Source organism: Mytilus edulis, chromosome 2, assembly GCF_963676685.1.
Source record: "Mytilus edulis chromosome 2, xbMytEdul2.2, whole genome shotgun sequence".
In the NCBI taxonomy this organism is placed as follows: Eukaryota; Metazoa; Mollusca; class Bivalvia; order Mytilida; family Mytilidae; genus Mytilus; species Mytilus edulis.
In genome coordinates, this window is record NC_092345.1 from 421,700 (window position 1) to 438,989 (window position 17,290).

The 17,290-nt window shown below is 31.5% G+C and overlaps 1 protein-coding gene across 1 annotated transcript; it reads right to left on the bottom strand.

The window, feature by feature from the left end:
• Positions 1-192: 192 nt before the first annotated feature.
• On the bottom strand, positions 193-17,211 carry LOC139511183 (uridine-cytidine kinase 2-like). Its single transcript, XM_071297763.1, has 7 exons — positions 17,020-17,211; positions 11,552-11,711; positions 10,119-10,215; positions 8,985-9,127; positions 4,832-4,929; positions 2,563-2,611; positions 193-2,253 (listed from the first exon to the last, which is right to left on the bottom strand). Exons 1-7 carry the CDS (start codon positions 17,209-17,211, stop codon positions 2,144-2,146), a joined length of 849 nt encoding a protein of 282 aa, XP_071153864.1. The 3' UTR covers positions 193-2,143.
• Between the last annotated feature and the right edge of the window lie 79 nt (positions 17,212-17,290).

Consider the following 17,290-nt stretch of genomic DNA (forward strand, 5'->3'; position numbering starts at 1 on the left):
TCCCTTATGACACAATCCTACAATAGCAAAGACATGAAAGAAACAAAAGCCTCCTCCCTTTCATCCTATAAAAGAATATGGATCACTCCTTAATTGAAGGAATAAAAAGACAATTCTTTGAATCTGTAAAATTTTGTAATTGTCTCCCATGCATGAGTTTGTTGTTTTAAATAATTAAAACAAAACAACAGATGATCTTTTACAGTTTTTAATTAAAATATGTTCAATGAAACAACCGGGCTACAGTTCAGATCAACTGATATAAAATCAATAGTTTATGTATCACTCACATTTGTTGTTATGTTTTCTCTTAGCATTGCCTGCATTAACACATACCTGTGTCAAACACACCTCAGGAAGATGTATTTAAACAAAATAAATAAATGGAAGTGAGGTATCATTAATAAGATAAAACTTCTAATTACAAAAGTACCTCTAAAGTTTGCATCTGTATTATTTACCAAAAGGTTAATTATTCTACTGTATTTAACTAATAACAATACACCTGTATTTGAGGAGCTGCCATCTTCAATGTAGAATTCGACTGTTGCATATGCATAACAATGAATATCTGCAACCTTCAAAAGTTAAATTCATAGTGGTGGCTCTTCAAAATAGTAATAGTTTTACATGTCACATTAAATATTGTATTAAAATCATATTTCTGATTATTGCAGGCTCACCCATTTGTCTTGACATACAAACAACAGTGAACACATGTTGATCATACAAACTTATGTCCAAAACGTACGAAAATAGAAATATCAATGTGCTAATAATAAATTAATAATAAAATACACTTTAAACAGGATGTTGAACATAAATAAACTTGCTTATGATATTTATATGTAGTAAAATAAAGAAAATCATAATTAAGAAAAGGAAGACTTAAATTTAGACCATTTAATTTAACCTGTGACAATTAACATATTACGGTGGATTCATTAATATTCGTGGGATACCAATTTTCATTCATTTAGTGGGTACAGGTCAACAACGAAATTCAATGCTCAACAAATTACAAATAATCTAGGGGAATAAATGCAGACTTTGACAAAACCCTGAAATTAAATATCAACGAACATGTGAGTTTTTCTTAAATCACGAAAATTGATACCCATAAAAATCAATTAATCCACAGAACACTACTATTTACAGAAAATTCAACAATACAAATGGGAGCCCTGATGTGTGACCCTTGAGATGTGACCCTTGACATGTGACCCCTGAAAACAAATTACACACAAACCATTGACAATATTGACAACTTAATTTCAACATCTGTTATATCTGTCACCAGAAAAAGTTTATTATGTGTGAAACCTTTAGCATGTTATAATGTTCTTGATATATGATAATGATGAGTATCTCATATTGATGCCACAATTTTATATTGACACTTGAACTTGTATACTGTAAATTAAGAAACTATTGTGAAGTTTCTGTTAATGGGACTTGGTGATTATCACAAAAATAAGAACTCAAATTCTGATATCTAATACATATATATGTACGGTATGCAGATTTTCATGAAATCAAATTATTCTCACATTTTTTTCCATTCTTCAAAAATCATAATAAATGCACGTAATAATTTCTTAATTTACAGTACATTAAAAAAAATTATAATTCAGCTTTTCAATTTAGACATTTTTTGTATTTTACAAATGCAGGTTTTAACTACCTCTATAATTACCAGTTTCGACAGTGCCTAAAGCAATGAACTGAACTTTAAAGGTTATATTTGAAACTTTCAGTAAAAGGGAGATGTAAACAGTAATTTTATAGCACTAATATATACCACAATTTAAAAAAAACAAACATAATAAAACCCCTTCTGATTGAAACACAAACATTATTTAACCCCCTTTTCCTTCTTCATCTCTTGAAAAACATACTTAATGATTTTTTGTTCATTTCATATGTGTTTCTCTCTCTCACTTTCAAAAACACATATTAGAATATATTTCTTACACACTACTCAAATTTCTGAAAATTGCACAATTTCATTATTAAAACTACTTAATGATTTATTTCATTCATTAAGATAACTGATAAATGCAGAATACTGTTGATTTACTACATATCCTCCAATCCATCAAATAGTAAAGATATCCCAATATTTATAAATTAAAATACATGATCAATGTGGTCGTCCCACAAATGAATCAGAGTTATGTCTGAATCTTTTAACTGACTGTTTTGTTGGTCTTAATAACTCTTGAATATGCTGTACAATCAGATCTATAGCAACTGAAAAAAAACAAACATAGCCATTAAGGTTTTTTTTAAAAGAATGTTACAAAAAGTAAAATCACAAAAAAATAACAAATATATACATTTTAATGTTTAGTTTTCTGGTAGTGTTTATTTTTGTTGTTTTCATTTTTGCCTTTGTGTTGTCTGTTTATATACATGTATGACTTATGATTTTTATTAACCCACTAGGTATCTTTATCTCTATCAAATTTATTATATCATTGTTTACATTTAAAAATATTACCCATAATGCCCAAGTTTTAAAAACAGTGATTTAATATGAGTATTGAGCATGTTGAGTACCTGTATTATCAGCTCCTCTTGGAATGATAACGTCTGCATACTTCTTTGTCTATAAAAGTAGGAAAAAACATGAATGTCAGAAATATCATGAGGCATTTAGATCATCCAGATCACAAAGATCAATTCAAATCTAAGGAAATTTAAGACTATGTCTGTTTAGGGTTTTTGTAATGTAGATTCAGATTCAATAGTTTATTAAAGTCTCACCACATACATACAAGTATAAACACAATATAAAAATTTAGAATGCATGTGCCATTCTCAAAAGAACCATAAGAGACTTGTATACAATTATAAAACATCAGAAATAAAACATAGTTTTGTTATTTACACAAAACATAAAAGTGCAATATCACCATGCACATTCAAGGATAAAACTTAATACATGTACATAAAAAATAATATGTACAAGATACTATATCGTCACACTTTTTTCACTTGTTGAAACCCTAAAATTTAAACTATTATTTGTACCGTATATTTTCGAATTTAAAGCGCATCGTTTTATAAGCCGCACGGCCGTTTTTTGGGGGGAAGATTGTTTTTGTCCTTACATAAAACGCACCTGAATATTAAGCGCACACTGAAGAAAACGTATATTTATTCTACTGACCTGATAGTGTCATGAATATTTTCTCCTTTTGTAACTCACACCGTAATTTGTTTCATTTCTATTTTCAGATTGGTGAGAAAGTTGAGAGTATTTTTGAATATATTTATTTGTGTCATATTAAAATAAAAAATCGTAATAAAATAATTATACTTTTCTCATTGTTTTAATTATGCCAGTTTCGTTTGATGTTTTTTGTCAACAATGGCCATGTGTTGACAGCTTGGGTGTCCATTGAACCTTGTTGTTTTGATTAAAATTAGTATGGTATTGATTGCTTGTTTATTGTTTGAATTGGCATTAAGGATTTAAATTAATCTTAAAAATGTATGCATGAAAGGTCACCCAAGCCATAAAACTGCCATTGTTTACCTTGATTATGACCTACTTACCTGTACCCACGTGTGAAAACTGTTCACCCAAAAGTCAAGATTTTTTTTTAATTAAATCAATCTTAAGAATTTTATTGTTGTCTATAAAATAAAAGTTGAAGTTCTGAACGTAACAAACATTTTTCAATTTTAATTTTGTGGATAAATACAACAAACAAAACAATTTACTTTTTGCAAGTCATTGTCTATTTTGAAATGAAAGTGTTATGAGCAATGACAAGGGGGATTAAAAGAAGACGGCAATAAATAAATGTTTTAACAGATTAAATTATAAAAATTAGTATTCTTTTTTTTTTAGTTAAACATCCAACAATATTTCGTAAAGATATTTCGTTTTGAAACACAATAAAACGACAAACAGTTACTCTTCAGTATTTTATCCTGTTTGGTACCTCTTCTCAAACACGATTATCTCTCTTTGTTTATGAAGCACTTTAAAGTGTCGATTTAAGCACATGCATCACCATCGTCATTTAAAGAAACTTGTAATATTGGCAAGACACACAATCACTTTCTTTATTATTTCATTAGAAAATTTTATATTAAAACACATTAAATCAACTAACAACTACATATTTATGATAAATACACAATTAATATCCTGTATGGACACAGTTATCTTTCTTTGTTTACGAAATGAACACTAAACACATGGTTATCGACTTCCTGTAAACCAACAATGATTGAATGAAATAAAAACAAACGATTTAGTTAATATATTTATTTATTCATAACAAAATATGCAACATTAACAATTTATCAAGTCACTGCAAGCACTTGACAATCTGACTGTCTCCAGAAAACAAATCCAGATATTTTTTTCTTTCACCGTCGTCCTGAAAACAGAAAATAATACTTACATAACACGCACCCGAGTATAACACGCAGGGACAAAGACAGAGAAAAAAACCTGCGGCTTATTTAACGATTTATACGGTAATTAAATTTTCAGCTCAAGGTACATTTTAGATTTCAAATGTTGAAACCTGTCACATACTTAAGAGTGGTGGAAGTAGTTCAGTTTTCATTGGTTCACATTTTACACGTCAGCACTTTTTAAAGCCAACTTTAAATTTACTGTATGTTTTACTCATTGTTGAAGGTCTTACAGTTGCCTATAATTACTATCATCCACTGCATTTGAAATCTGGTGGATAGTTGTCTCATTGGCAATTAACCACATCTCCTTATTTTCATACTTTTAAAATAAAATCATTTAAAAAAAAAACTCATTTTGAAGCATTTCAAACACTTGTTATCTACTCACTGGTAAACAGAATTCTTCAAAGGCAGGTTTGACTAGTGTTGTATATTGATGTAAAATCTGTTCTATATCTCTTCCTCTTTCTCTTGTATCACGTAAAACTAATGAAGAATAAAACTTTTATAAGTAATACATAAATACATCACAACTTTGTCATTGCTAATAAAAAAGAAGATGTGGCATGATTGCCAATGAGACAACTGTCCACAAGATTGCTTGCATTCTTTTAACTTTTAGTCAGGGTTTTATTTATATAATTTTTTTGGTGCTTTGCAATTGTAACGATTTGATAAAATAAATCATTTCCAACTAATTTTTACAGTTAGTCTTCAATTGTGGTAACTTGTGCTGTTACACCCCTGTATCATGTTAGGGAAGGTTGAGTGTTGGAACATGATCAACCCTGCTATATTCTTATGTAAGAAGGCTGTATATATGGTGACTTATGTTTACATCCTCAACCTTTAGTATCAGGTGGGTAGTTGTCTCATTGGTTATAACTGTGATAGCTATATATATAGGCATGAAATTAATAACTGTGAATTGATTTATTTTCGTGGGTACCAATTTTTCGCGGTTTCAGAACTTGAATTTTTGTGGATAATTAAATTCGTGGTTTTGGCAAACTCTGCATTCATTCCTTTAGAAAATTAGTAATTTGTTGAACATTTACATTGGTGATTCTCCTGTCCCCATGAAATCAACGAAAACTGGTATTCAAAAAATATTAACAAATCCACAGTAATCCATGGTACATGTAATTAATACCAGTTCAAATGTTTTACCATGGTAATTACAATACCAGTTCCACAGTAAGCCACGGTAATTAATACCAGTTCCACAGTAATCCATGGTAATTAATACCAGTTCAACAGTAATCCATGGTAATTAATACCAGTTCAACAGTAATCCATGGTAATTAATACCAGTTCAACAGTAATCCATGGTAATTAATACCAGTTCCACAGTAATCCATGGTAATTAATACCAGTTCAACTGTTTTACCATATTTATCAACAATTAACATTTAGAGTTGAAATGGGGAATGTGTCAAAGAGACAACAACTACAGTACAATTTTCGCGAAAGCCATCCCAAACTCCATACACCGAGTTTTTTCCTGGTGTGACACCAGGAAACTCCGACATCACTCCCTAAATTCTCGGAGAAATTTGGGAGTATTCCCTCCAACTTCCGCGTAAATCCGTTACCTTTTGTTTATTGTATTAGCGACATCTCTCCCAGTCTGGAGTGACGCGGTGTCACACCAGGTAATTAATTGCCCTAATCCTTCTGATCTATGCCGGCACGCGACAGTCAAGGTATGCGAGATTTCTAATGTAATTAAACAATTGTATTTCCTGTCTATTGATTATCAGTTTATATCTGATTGCTTGAAACAAATGAAAGATTAAAATAAAAATAAAAACGTTGTTGTTAATTCTTTCAATTACTCTGTACATTTAAATCAATTTTTAAAAACAACTATATTTGATTTTGACTTTTTTATCAGTAAATAAATATTTAATTTACTAAAAGAGATATAATTGTGTAACAATAAATGGAGACTTACGCTGAATAAATTAGGGTAGTTTAAAGAAAAGTTACACGTCTCAAAGTTTTTTATACAAGTAAAAAAGAAAATATTATTCACTATCTGTTATGCTAATAAGTCTACGCCATTTCCATTTTACGATTACAAAATAAAAGTTTTAAAAAGTAAAAGGTTGTTGTTAATGCTTTCAATTGCATTAAAGTTTTATAAAAAAAAAAATCTATACTTGATTATGACCTCGGTTTTTTTTATCGGTAATTTTTATAACTTACGAAAAGAGACATACTTGCGTGAAAATAAACGGAAATTAACACTGAAGGTATAAAATGTGAGAAAGAAAATTACGTGTCTTAAAACTTGTATATGCAAGAAAAAAAGAAAATACTTTTCACCATTCCTTATGCTTAATAAGTCTACGGCATTTTCTCTTCACGATTAGTTAGCATTACTTTAGGATAAATAATACATTTCGGCTACAACAGGAATACTTCTATAGCTGCATCAACTCGTCGTTGCATAATATTCATTTACGCACAATGAATGTAAACTTTTGTGTTGTATCTAGAACAGTGATTTTTAAATATTTTTAAAGCAATTAATTGCCGTGGGAAGACGATACGCATCTCAGTGATCAACACTGCGTAGTTGAACTTGAACTTGACTTCGCTCACAATATTGAATGCTAAAAATAGAGACATCAATTTTGTCCACGAGATTTTTATTTGGCGGGAAATAGTATCATGTAACAGTAAACTCAGGTGACCTTTCTGGATAACCGTGGGAAAATTCATTCAAGGTTTAAACTTGCTTTGTAATGATTGACATAAATTTGTGTGCGTTAAGATTGAGGCTCTAGAAGGTACTTTTACAATTGATTAACCGGATTCTAAATTGCATTCCTTTTCTGAATTAACCAACATCAGCCTTTTATTTTTACGTTTCTCAGTCAACAGAGGACATAAAATCGGACATTATTTATACGTCCATAGTCAACACTATATAATAATGGTAGATGAAAACAGGATGCATGTCGTTCAGTTCCTGATGGGTGTTGGTAGAGATCCTCTGTGAAAATTTGTCGATCGTAAAAATCCGATCGACATTTTTTTTTTACATATTTCTTTCTTGTAGAACACGATATAATTTCATTTAAATATTCTATTTTATAAATTGTTGAAATACTTCTTTTTATATTTCGCCGAGGACTTTTAACGAGCAGTAAAATACGGATTGCGCCAATCCAATTTTATTCTAAATAATTAAAGATCAATAACAGATCATAACGGATAAAAAACACATGATTTTTTTTCTCCATATAATTAAATATTTAAAGGTTGTGATTATTGTGTTGTGTCTGGGCGGCGAATGTATCTCAGTATTTATGAATATAGGGCTGCCACATTGCATACAAAACTATTTGTCACTTTACAGTTTCTTTTTTAAATTCAAATATTTCAAGTCGGTAATCTACCGAGTTGGTGAAACATAATAGTTTACATTTCAAAATAAATTGAAAGTAACAGAGTTCACTTGTTGATCCGATAAATTAACTCTTGGGTTTAATTTAGATTGGAGATATTACCGTAAAAAACATCATTTTGTTATAAGCCAGTTGATATTAATTATATAATATTGAACTATTAATGAACCGAATATTGCTCACTGAGTAGGTCATAAAAGGTTCTAATTGTGGTAAAATCGTCTTTGTTGAAAAAACAAAAATTATGACCTGATCGGACTATAATGAAAATACAAAATAAGTGTTTAATTCGTATTTTTATACGTTTGTACATTGTATGTCATATGACAATGACATGTGCATACCGGTATACATAAAAGAATAATTATCTTGTTTTAAATAAAAATGTCACACTTTTATCTGACAATGAAAGGACATTTAAATAACGTATTTTAAAGCACACACGTGCAATCAAGATTGATTAAATGTACAAATGTAATAAATCTGGCTAATCCGATGATGTTGTCACGCGTCATTAATTTTCAATACATCTGATGGGCAATAAACCAATAAACAGCCACGCGGTGTTGGGAGAGAATCTTTGGAGGAAATTGGGAGTGTAATCCATGATTCGCGGTGTCACACCGCTACACTCGGAAATCGGTGATTAGAGTTCGCGATTACATACTCTCTGGGCGTACTGTAAAGGTCACCAATGGGTCTTCAATGCAGCGAGAAATTCCCGCACCCACAGGTGTGCTTCAGCCGGCCCCTAAACAAAAATGTATACTAGTTCAGTGATAATGGACGTCATACTACACTCAGAATTTTTTTTTCAGTGTACACTGTATGGCAACAGTGACGAAAGCAACAAATGGTAATGGAAAGATTCAACAACAAACTACAAGGGGGTTTAAAGTAACACAGCAGGAAACATTTTTGATAAAACAAGACAGACTGACAAGATGATTGCTTAAGGCCCTAGTTATATCAAAACCTTTTTGGCTTTGAAATATTACAACATATTTCAGAAAATTTAGAACTGGTAAAATTTGAACGACATGTTTTCAACATAATTTACAAAATTTTGTTCACTACCAATACCATGAATACTGTCATAATCATAAATCTACATATATCTACCTCTTCTAGATAACCTTGTGTCAGGATCTGTGTCAACAAAAAGCTTCATATGAAACTTATCTCTCAATTCTTTGTCAGCAAAGGCCAGAATTCCTTCAAACAGTACAACTTCTGCTGGGTAAACTGGATGACACGACTCATCACTACAAAATAAATGGCTTACTTACAAGCTCATTTGCACTGTTAAAGTCTGTTTGTCTGCACATATATACACGTATTGCACATCCTACATATCTTAATTAATTATAATTTGTTATAGTACTAAAAAAACATAAAACATGTTCACTAGACATTAATCATGTTAATTAAGTTAATAACATTGTTTTTACAGGATCAGATCATCACTGTTAAGGGGGTTCGCGGGTCTAAATCATTTATATAGGATTTCTCTATATTTTTCTATAAATGACCTTTATCTTATAGTTAATAGAAAAATAAAATAAAAAGTGGGGTCACCGTTCATTTGCACTCACAATCTGCCTTTGAAAAAAGCATACATTTTTGTAAAGGTGTTTTTTTTCTGTTGAAGTAATAGGAGAAATAAAGGGAATATCGAAATAAAAAAAGAAATTTATTACAGAAATCGCTAAAATTTTACAATAATTTAGTTTAAGTACAGCTTATATGGAAATCATATTAAAAAAGATAGGTCACCAATGAGTTGAAAAAGATATTTCAATTTTAGAGCCAAAAAATGGCATTTTTCCACCAAAGGGAGATAATTTGGAACTTTTTTGATGATGTATACATTTTGAAAGTCATCTGGGGCCATCACGAAGTGATTGTTTTGAATGATTTTTGTACCATATGATAAAGTAGCAACTACAAAAGGAAATAAATAAAATTTGTAATGAAAAACAAATGTTTGATTTTTTTCTGAAATTTTTATACCCTTGAGCCTCCTTAAGGAGTCGATTGATGATAATCTGACAGATTGTTGGCAATTTTGACTTATTTTGTTACTGTCATTTTGACTGTAAGAGTGTATGGTCTGGTAATTTTTTTTCTGCTTTAGTTTTCTCTGACTATAACAATTTTCAAGATAATAATTCAAAATGTAAAACTTTCTAAATATTGACATTTAAGTAGCAATAACTTCTTATGGAAATAAAACCTGCTGATAATTTTTCATACCTCTTGTTCTCTACATAGTTATACCCTGGTATCATAACTTTTCTTCCTTTTATAACTTCATTCATTGTATTTTTAATTCTTTCCCAATCAAATGCATCTGAAATGAAGTTTTATGATCATACATTTGTACTTGAACATGTTGAATATAATAAGAGAGTGAATCATCCAAATATTATTTTTTTCCACCAAAATTAATATCACATTATAAATATAGATTCTACCACTGTATCGAGTGTGATACGATATTTATCCACTCGAGACAGTTAAATATTCAAAATTTAACTGTCAAGAGTGGATAAATATCGTATTACACAAGATTTGGTGGTGGAATCTGCTTCTCTAATGATTTTCAGACAATATGCAGGCAAAGTTATTCCTTCTTTGCGACTGATCTGCAAAAAGATGTGTTCTTTCTATATGACGTCATCAGGCATTGGTGGCCTTTTTTCATGCCGTCACAATTGGAAATTGAGAGGAAAACAAGAAAATTTGACGTCATAATCGGATTTTAACCAATGAAGAACTGAGATCAAACGAACCCTACGTTGATTAAATTTTTTTATACAATGGGTACAGAAAGGGATAAATTAACGAAGAATTAGAGAAATTATATTATATAAGAGGGATCCACAGTCCATCAGTGGCAATACTTTCACTAGTTGTGTTTATAATTTATTTCAACATGTTGAAGATGGTATATTTACTTGTAGAAGTAAATTTGTAAGATTTTTATTTTCATTTCGAGATTTGAATTATCTCCTCTTAAATTCTTCTCAAATCATTTACATATACAAGTATTTTTTATAAAACATCTTCAACATTTTTGAGTTAAACTTGTTAAAATCTCAAAATTTAATAGGTATAAAAAACATGCCTTTACTTTTTTTTTCTCATAAAATTTGCTAATATTTTGTACCTTTGTCTTTAGACCTAGACCAAGAAAGCTACATACTCAGCACAGAAGTAAAGTATAAATGTGTAAAGAGAATCGCTCACTGGACAGGGGCCAGTCTCTCAGTGTTTTCCAAATAAAAGACCGATGAGAATTTCACTGTCCTTTATTTGTTTTTTGAAAAGTCAAAACATCTATCAATGAAAGACAATTTAACCATCATTTAAAGGGAAATAACTCTACATGGACCTCCAAAATAATAATCAGCTATACAAGTAAATAAAAAATACTTGTATTTAATAGTATAACTGATATGATCAAAATCAAATAAATCATGATTATTACTTAAATTCAATTTTATCATGACTAATAATAAAATTCAAAATTATCATCATGATCATGTACATGTATGATGAAGATTACTTAAATTCAACATTATCATGATTATTACTAATTTCAACATTATCATGATTATTACTAATTTCAACATTATCATGATTATTACTAATTTCAACATTATCATGATTACAGACTACAGTACCTGGATGATCAAAATTAAATTCTCCTTTTAATGCCTTCTTTTTTTCTTCTTCATTCAGAGTTTTGTAAAAAGAATCTTGATTGATAATGGCTACCCTCCTTTGTTTTCTGTCCATATCATCCTGTCCTAACTGAGACATAATCTTATCACATACTGATGACTGAAAAAAACATGTACATATGTGTCTAATTTTAGTACAGCCTAACTCAGATATGATTTTGTCACAAACTGATGACAGAAAAAAACATGTACATATGTGTCTAATTTTAGTACAGCCTAACTCAGATATGATTTAATCACATACTGATGACTGAAAAAAAACATGTACATATGTCTAATTTTAGTACATCCTAACTCAGATATGATTTAATCACAAACTGATGACAGAAAAAAGAGTACACACTTAAATGTCTTGCCAGCATTTTTTTTATATCATGACTGAATTTATGATAAAAGTGTGCAGTATGAAGGTTTTACTTAGTACCAGTATCACATAACCTTAACATTATCAATGATCAATGAAAATGAGGTCATTATGCATGGAAAGCATATTTTTTTCCTTTTGGGATCATCTTTTCAACTGTTCCAATCATGTTTCTGTAGTAATTATTGTAAGAATATGGGTTTTTGTCATAGCTGATCAGCTTCCAAAGAATAATTATACTGCCTCAGATCTGTGGAACATACAGATATTTCAATTGTTGAAAGTGAAAGAGAAAAATTTACAAAAAATGTTTGATTGTGAAAGGAAAATGATATTTTGTATGCAATAATTATAAACATGACTAAAGGCAATGTTGATCATGTTTTAATGAAGTAGCTAAATTATTTTGCAGAATATCAGAATTTTTTATATATACATAAAATTGAGAATGGAAATGGGGAATGTGTCAAAGAGACAACAACCCGACCAAATAAAAAACAACAGCAGAGGGTCACCAACAGGTCTTCAATGTAGCGAGAAATTCCCGCACCCGGAGGCGTCCCTCAGCTGGCCCCCAAACAAATATATACTAGTTCAGTGATAATGAACGCCATACTAATTTCCAAATTGTACACAAGAAACTAAAATTAAAATAATACAAGACTAACAAAGGCCAGAGGCTCCTGACTTGGGACAGGCGCAAAAATGCGGCGGGGTTAAACATGTTTGTGAGATCTCAACCCTCCCCCTATACCTCTAACCAATGTAGTAAAGCAAACGCATAACAATACGCACATTAAAATTCAGTTCAAGAGAAATCCGAGTCTGATGTCAGAAGGTGTAACCAAAGAAAATAAACAAAATGACAATAATACATAAATAACAACAGACTACTAGCAGTTAACTGACATGCCAGCTCCAGACTTCAATTAAACTGACTGAAAGATTATGATTTCATCATATGAACATCAGGCACAATCCTTCCCGTTAGGGGTTTAGTATCATACCATCATAACATATATGAGAAGAACATAACCCGTGTCATGCCAACAACTGTTTTAGAATAAATGTGTTTAGTTCCGATGCAAAGACCTTATCAGTGACTCAATATTAACGCCAAAATATGCAATCTTTAATGACTTGACAACAGTATCGTAATTATATCCCTTCTTAATAAGTCTATTCAAAGGTTTTGTAAGTTTCTGAGGTGAATACTGACACCTTTGTGCTTTATAAAGAATATTACCATAAAAAATTGGATGTGAAATACCTGAACGTATTAGAAGTCTGCATGTTGAGCTATATTTACGAATGATGTCTTTATACCGATGATAAAATTTAGTAAATGTTTTGACTAGTTTGTGATATCGAAAACCCTGGTGTAATAATTTTTCAGTAATACATAAATTTCTTTCGTTAAAATCTAAAACATTGTTACATACACGAGCGAATCGTACAAGTTGAGATATATAAACACCGTAAGATGGTGACAAGGGAACGTCACCATCTAAAAACGGATAATTAACGATAGGAAATGAAAAATCATCCCTTTTATCATAAATTTTAGTATTCATGTATGCTCTGGTATAAACATTAAATTAAAAATGGATGAACAGGTTATTTTGATTTCATTACAAATGTAGTTCATACTTTAAAAGTTCTTTAAAATCAACTTTAAATATGTCACAGATATGTAACGTTGTACATGTTGTACAATTTGTAGTCATTCCAATGGTACAAGTGTTGTTGTTGTTCCAAATATAGAAACCAAAATACATGCCACTGTGAACATGTACAAGTGTGCAATTGAAACCAACAAATCTATACTATTAAACGAGAAGACCTCATTTTGTGTGTCGCTTATCTCCCTTCCTCAATAAATTTATCATCATGCCTCTGCGTCCTTTAGGTACAAAAATGTACCATGCATAGTCGTATATTTCATCTTGCTTATGATTATTCAGTTTGGATTATTTCGGGAGAATAGAAAATAAAGGGGTCCAGGTATTCATGGTATTGTTTCCGCCATCGGACTGACTTTTGAGTCATGTAAACACTTCTGTTTAGGAAATTCACATACTTTTCATAAGTACTTCATGTACTTGGGGGACACTCGGTTGCGGGGCGGGGGCAATTCCTAATATTCTTATCTATACTTTTAAACGAGAAGACCTCATTTTGTGTGTCGCTTCTCCTCCTCCCACAATATATTAATCATCATGTCCTTTAGGTACCATGCATAGTCGCATTTGTCATCCATTCTTATGACTATTCAGTTTGGGTTATTTTGGGAGAAAAACGAGAAAAAAAAGGTATCCGGATATTGTTAAATTAGCTGACTTTTAAGTCAGACATGACTACCGGTTTTAACAATTGAGATCCAATCGTATGATATATAACAAAAATGAAGAACCACTACTATTATACCTCGGTTTTAACTTATACATAATTTGTATTAGTACTCAGACGGGGACAGGACAATTATTTTCCATTTATCTATATGAATACTAGTATGATTAATATACTACTATAATATATAGAGACGCTCTATATAATATACATGTAGCAGTGATCACCATGGAGAAGAAACTTAGAATCGATATATACATGTAGTTAATAGAATTAAATCACTTTAATATTTACAATAGAGATACGTATGTTCATAGTATACAGAAACGCAAAAATAATGGAATATAACAGAAAACAAAATAATAACAGACTTTGAAAAAAAGAGAGAGGGCTTAAAAATATTGTCCTGTCTCCATGTACATATATTTGTCAGATTTTTTATGTCATTTCTTAAATTCTCCAGACATAAAATCTTTTACAAAATTTCATCCTACAGTTATCTGGAAGGTTTTTTTCACTATGGGCCCAGGGCCCCTCAAAAATAAATTCAATGGGCCATTTTAAAAAATAATGGGCCATGTTGTCTAATGAGTGGGCCATTTGAATTTACTTCTGTAAAAAAAAGTATCAGGTTATTTTGGCAAAGAGATGTGATACTTACCTTTATGATTTTAAATAAAATCATGGTTATTGTTCCTGTGATTTTGTAATTTCAATTTCAATGAATATACAAGAACTTCTTCCAACCCCAACAATATTTAAGTTAACCTTTATTTACAATGTTTAAACTGGTACTGTTGCCTTGTTCATGTTTTTTTTTGTACATTAAATTTTGGTCTTCGTCGATACCATACTTATTCTAGACTTCTGTGTCAGAGGACATTTCAGGCATTTCCTCTGCACTTCTTGTATTATTATAACTTCATCACGGTGACAAGAATAACAGTACAGAGTACCATTAATTCACAGAACAAAACAACAAATCGCTGAAGTCATGTTTACAAAATGTTAAAAGGAGTCAAAGACCAAAAAATGACAAGGACAATTAAGTGTCTTTTATGGAGACAAAAACTATATTCCTAAAAACGGTTTGGGGTTTTTTAATCGAAATAATAGCAAACTAAACTAATTGAGTTTATTATTAGAGTTAAATCTTGTCTGTACTAGCCAAATTTCGCAAATTTAAAGTTGTGTTTATAAAAAAAAATATATCATGAATGATGGTTAATTACATTTTTCGGGCAAGTTATCAGTTCTGCATGGTTCTGTTATTACAATAGGAAAACACAGAGACGTTAAATCGCATGGTTCTATTATGATAGGGAAACACCGGAGACGTCCCAAAAATATATAGGTGCTCCTATTATTGGAGGAACATTACACAGTTGTGTACACACACATGGCGGCATGGAACATGATCGGAAATTTCATTTGATGATATCTAAACGTGAAAAATATTGTGTGCCACGTGGGCGCTTACATTTGTCACTGTATGCGCCATTTTTTGTCAATATGCGCTATAGGCGCAGGTCGCACGTCCTTCCCGATCACTGCCTAAAATAGTTAACATACTTTCAACCAAGCTTAACATACCTGCGATTTCGCTTTTAAGTCAAACAGGACTTCCGGTTTTAAACTTAATATAAATTTCATAAGAGTTCTCAGGGACAGGACAATTATTATCGCGTTGATAGACTCTATATAATATAGCAGTGATCGCCTAGGAGAAGAAACTTGAAATTGATAGTTAAAAGCAAATACACTGTATGTATAGTATACATATGCTCCTTTTCTGAAATTCTCCAGAAATATCTTACAAACATTCTCCATATAGTTTACATACTTTTAAGCAAGCTCTAAATTGCTGTGATTTCGCGGGTGTGTTCTAGTACATGTACGTTGATACGAAAAAACATACATGTATGACACCACGATAAATAGTATCGTTGATAGAGATGCTGCAAAATATACATGATATACAGCAGGTAAAACAATTATTATTTAAATGCTCAAAAAAGCACAAGCCAGGGTCGACCTTGCAAGGGCTGTATAGTCTGTATAGTCAGTCAAGGTCGTTAAAACCTTCCATCATCATAAACATGTGAGTTCGTGGTCTAGTGGTTAAGACCGATGGCTACAGTGGTGAAGGTCCCGAGTTCGATTCTCACTCGGGGTGCTAAAAATATCAGCACATCAGAAGGGTAATTTTCACCCTCTCACACACATCTCTGGTACCCAGACCGGAGTTTAAACTAGAATGGGTACTTTGGGGGCCTCGGTTGGTCAAAGTTGTCCCGTACTTTGACTTGGAGATCAATCTTCTGATATCTCTCTGGTTTGTCTGTTTCCAACGAGTGGCCCGGTGGTTCTCTCCGAGTACTTCGGCTTCCTCCACCATAATAACAGACTGTCCGGTGTCCTAGCACTCCCTTTGTGTTGGGTGGGGATTGATTGTCCTTGTAAAAATAATTGTCGTATAAACATACGTTAGTGACACATCTCCATTAATCCCGTTAGGGAGTGTACATGGATGCCACTGTACCCTCGCAGTTTTCGAGGGGTTCTTCGGATATCGGAGACATTTACCAGTACATACAAACAGCTGATACAGGCGATGCACTTGGTCACATTTGAGAACCAGAGACAAATAATTACGTGTAACATTGTGTGAAAAAAGATGAATTATCATTGTAACCTTTCCTGATGCTGTTCCTCCGGCTACTCCAATAACAAATGGACGGGGTATACGTTCCATGCCGTTCATTTTCAGTGCTCCTAGATCACCATCTGCGACTGCCGCCATTCTCAAAACTTTGTTTGTTGTAAAACTGCGAAAAATATTCTTCGCATATCCAGAAATTATGAGCATGTGCTTGAGTCTTGTCATTTTAACCAAATATATAAATTATTGCATCATACATTTCTTCTGTGAAATTTGTAGGATTTGGAACCACGTGTTTTACGAC

Bases quoted from the DNA above. Each gene is read 5' to 3' on its own strand.
- LOC139511183 (XM_071297763.1), bottom strand. From the start codon at position 17,211: ATGACAAGACTCAAGCACATGCTCATAATTTCTGGATATGCGAAGAAT. The intron at 10,216-11,551 runs GTACTGTAGTCT...ACTTCATTTCAG, and splicing joins ATTTAATTTTGATCATCCAG to ATGCATTTGATTGGGAAAGA. The intron at 4,930-8,984 runs GTAGATATATGT...ATTCTTCATTAG, and splicing joins CACAAGGTTATCTAGAAGAG to TTTTACGTGATACAAGAGAA.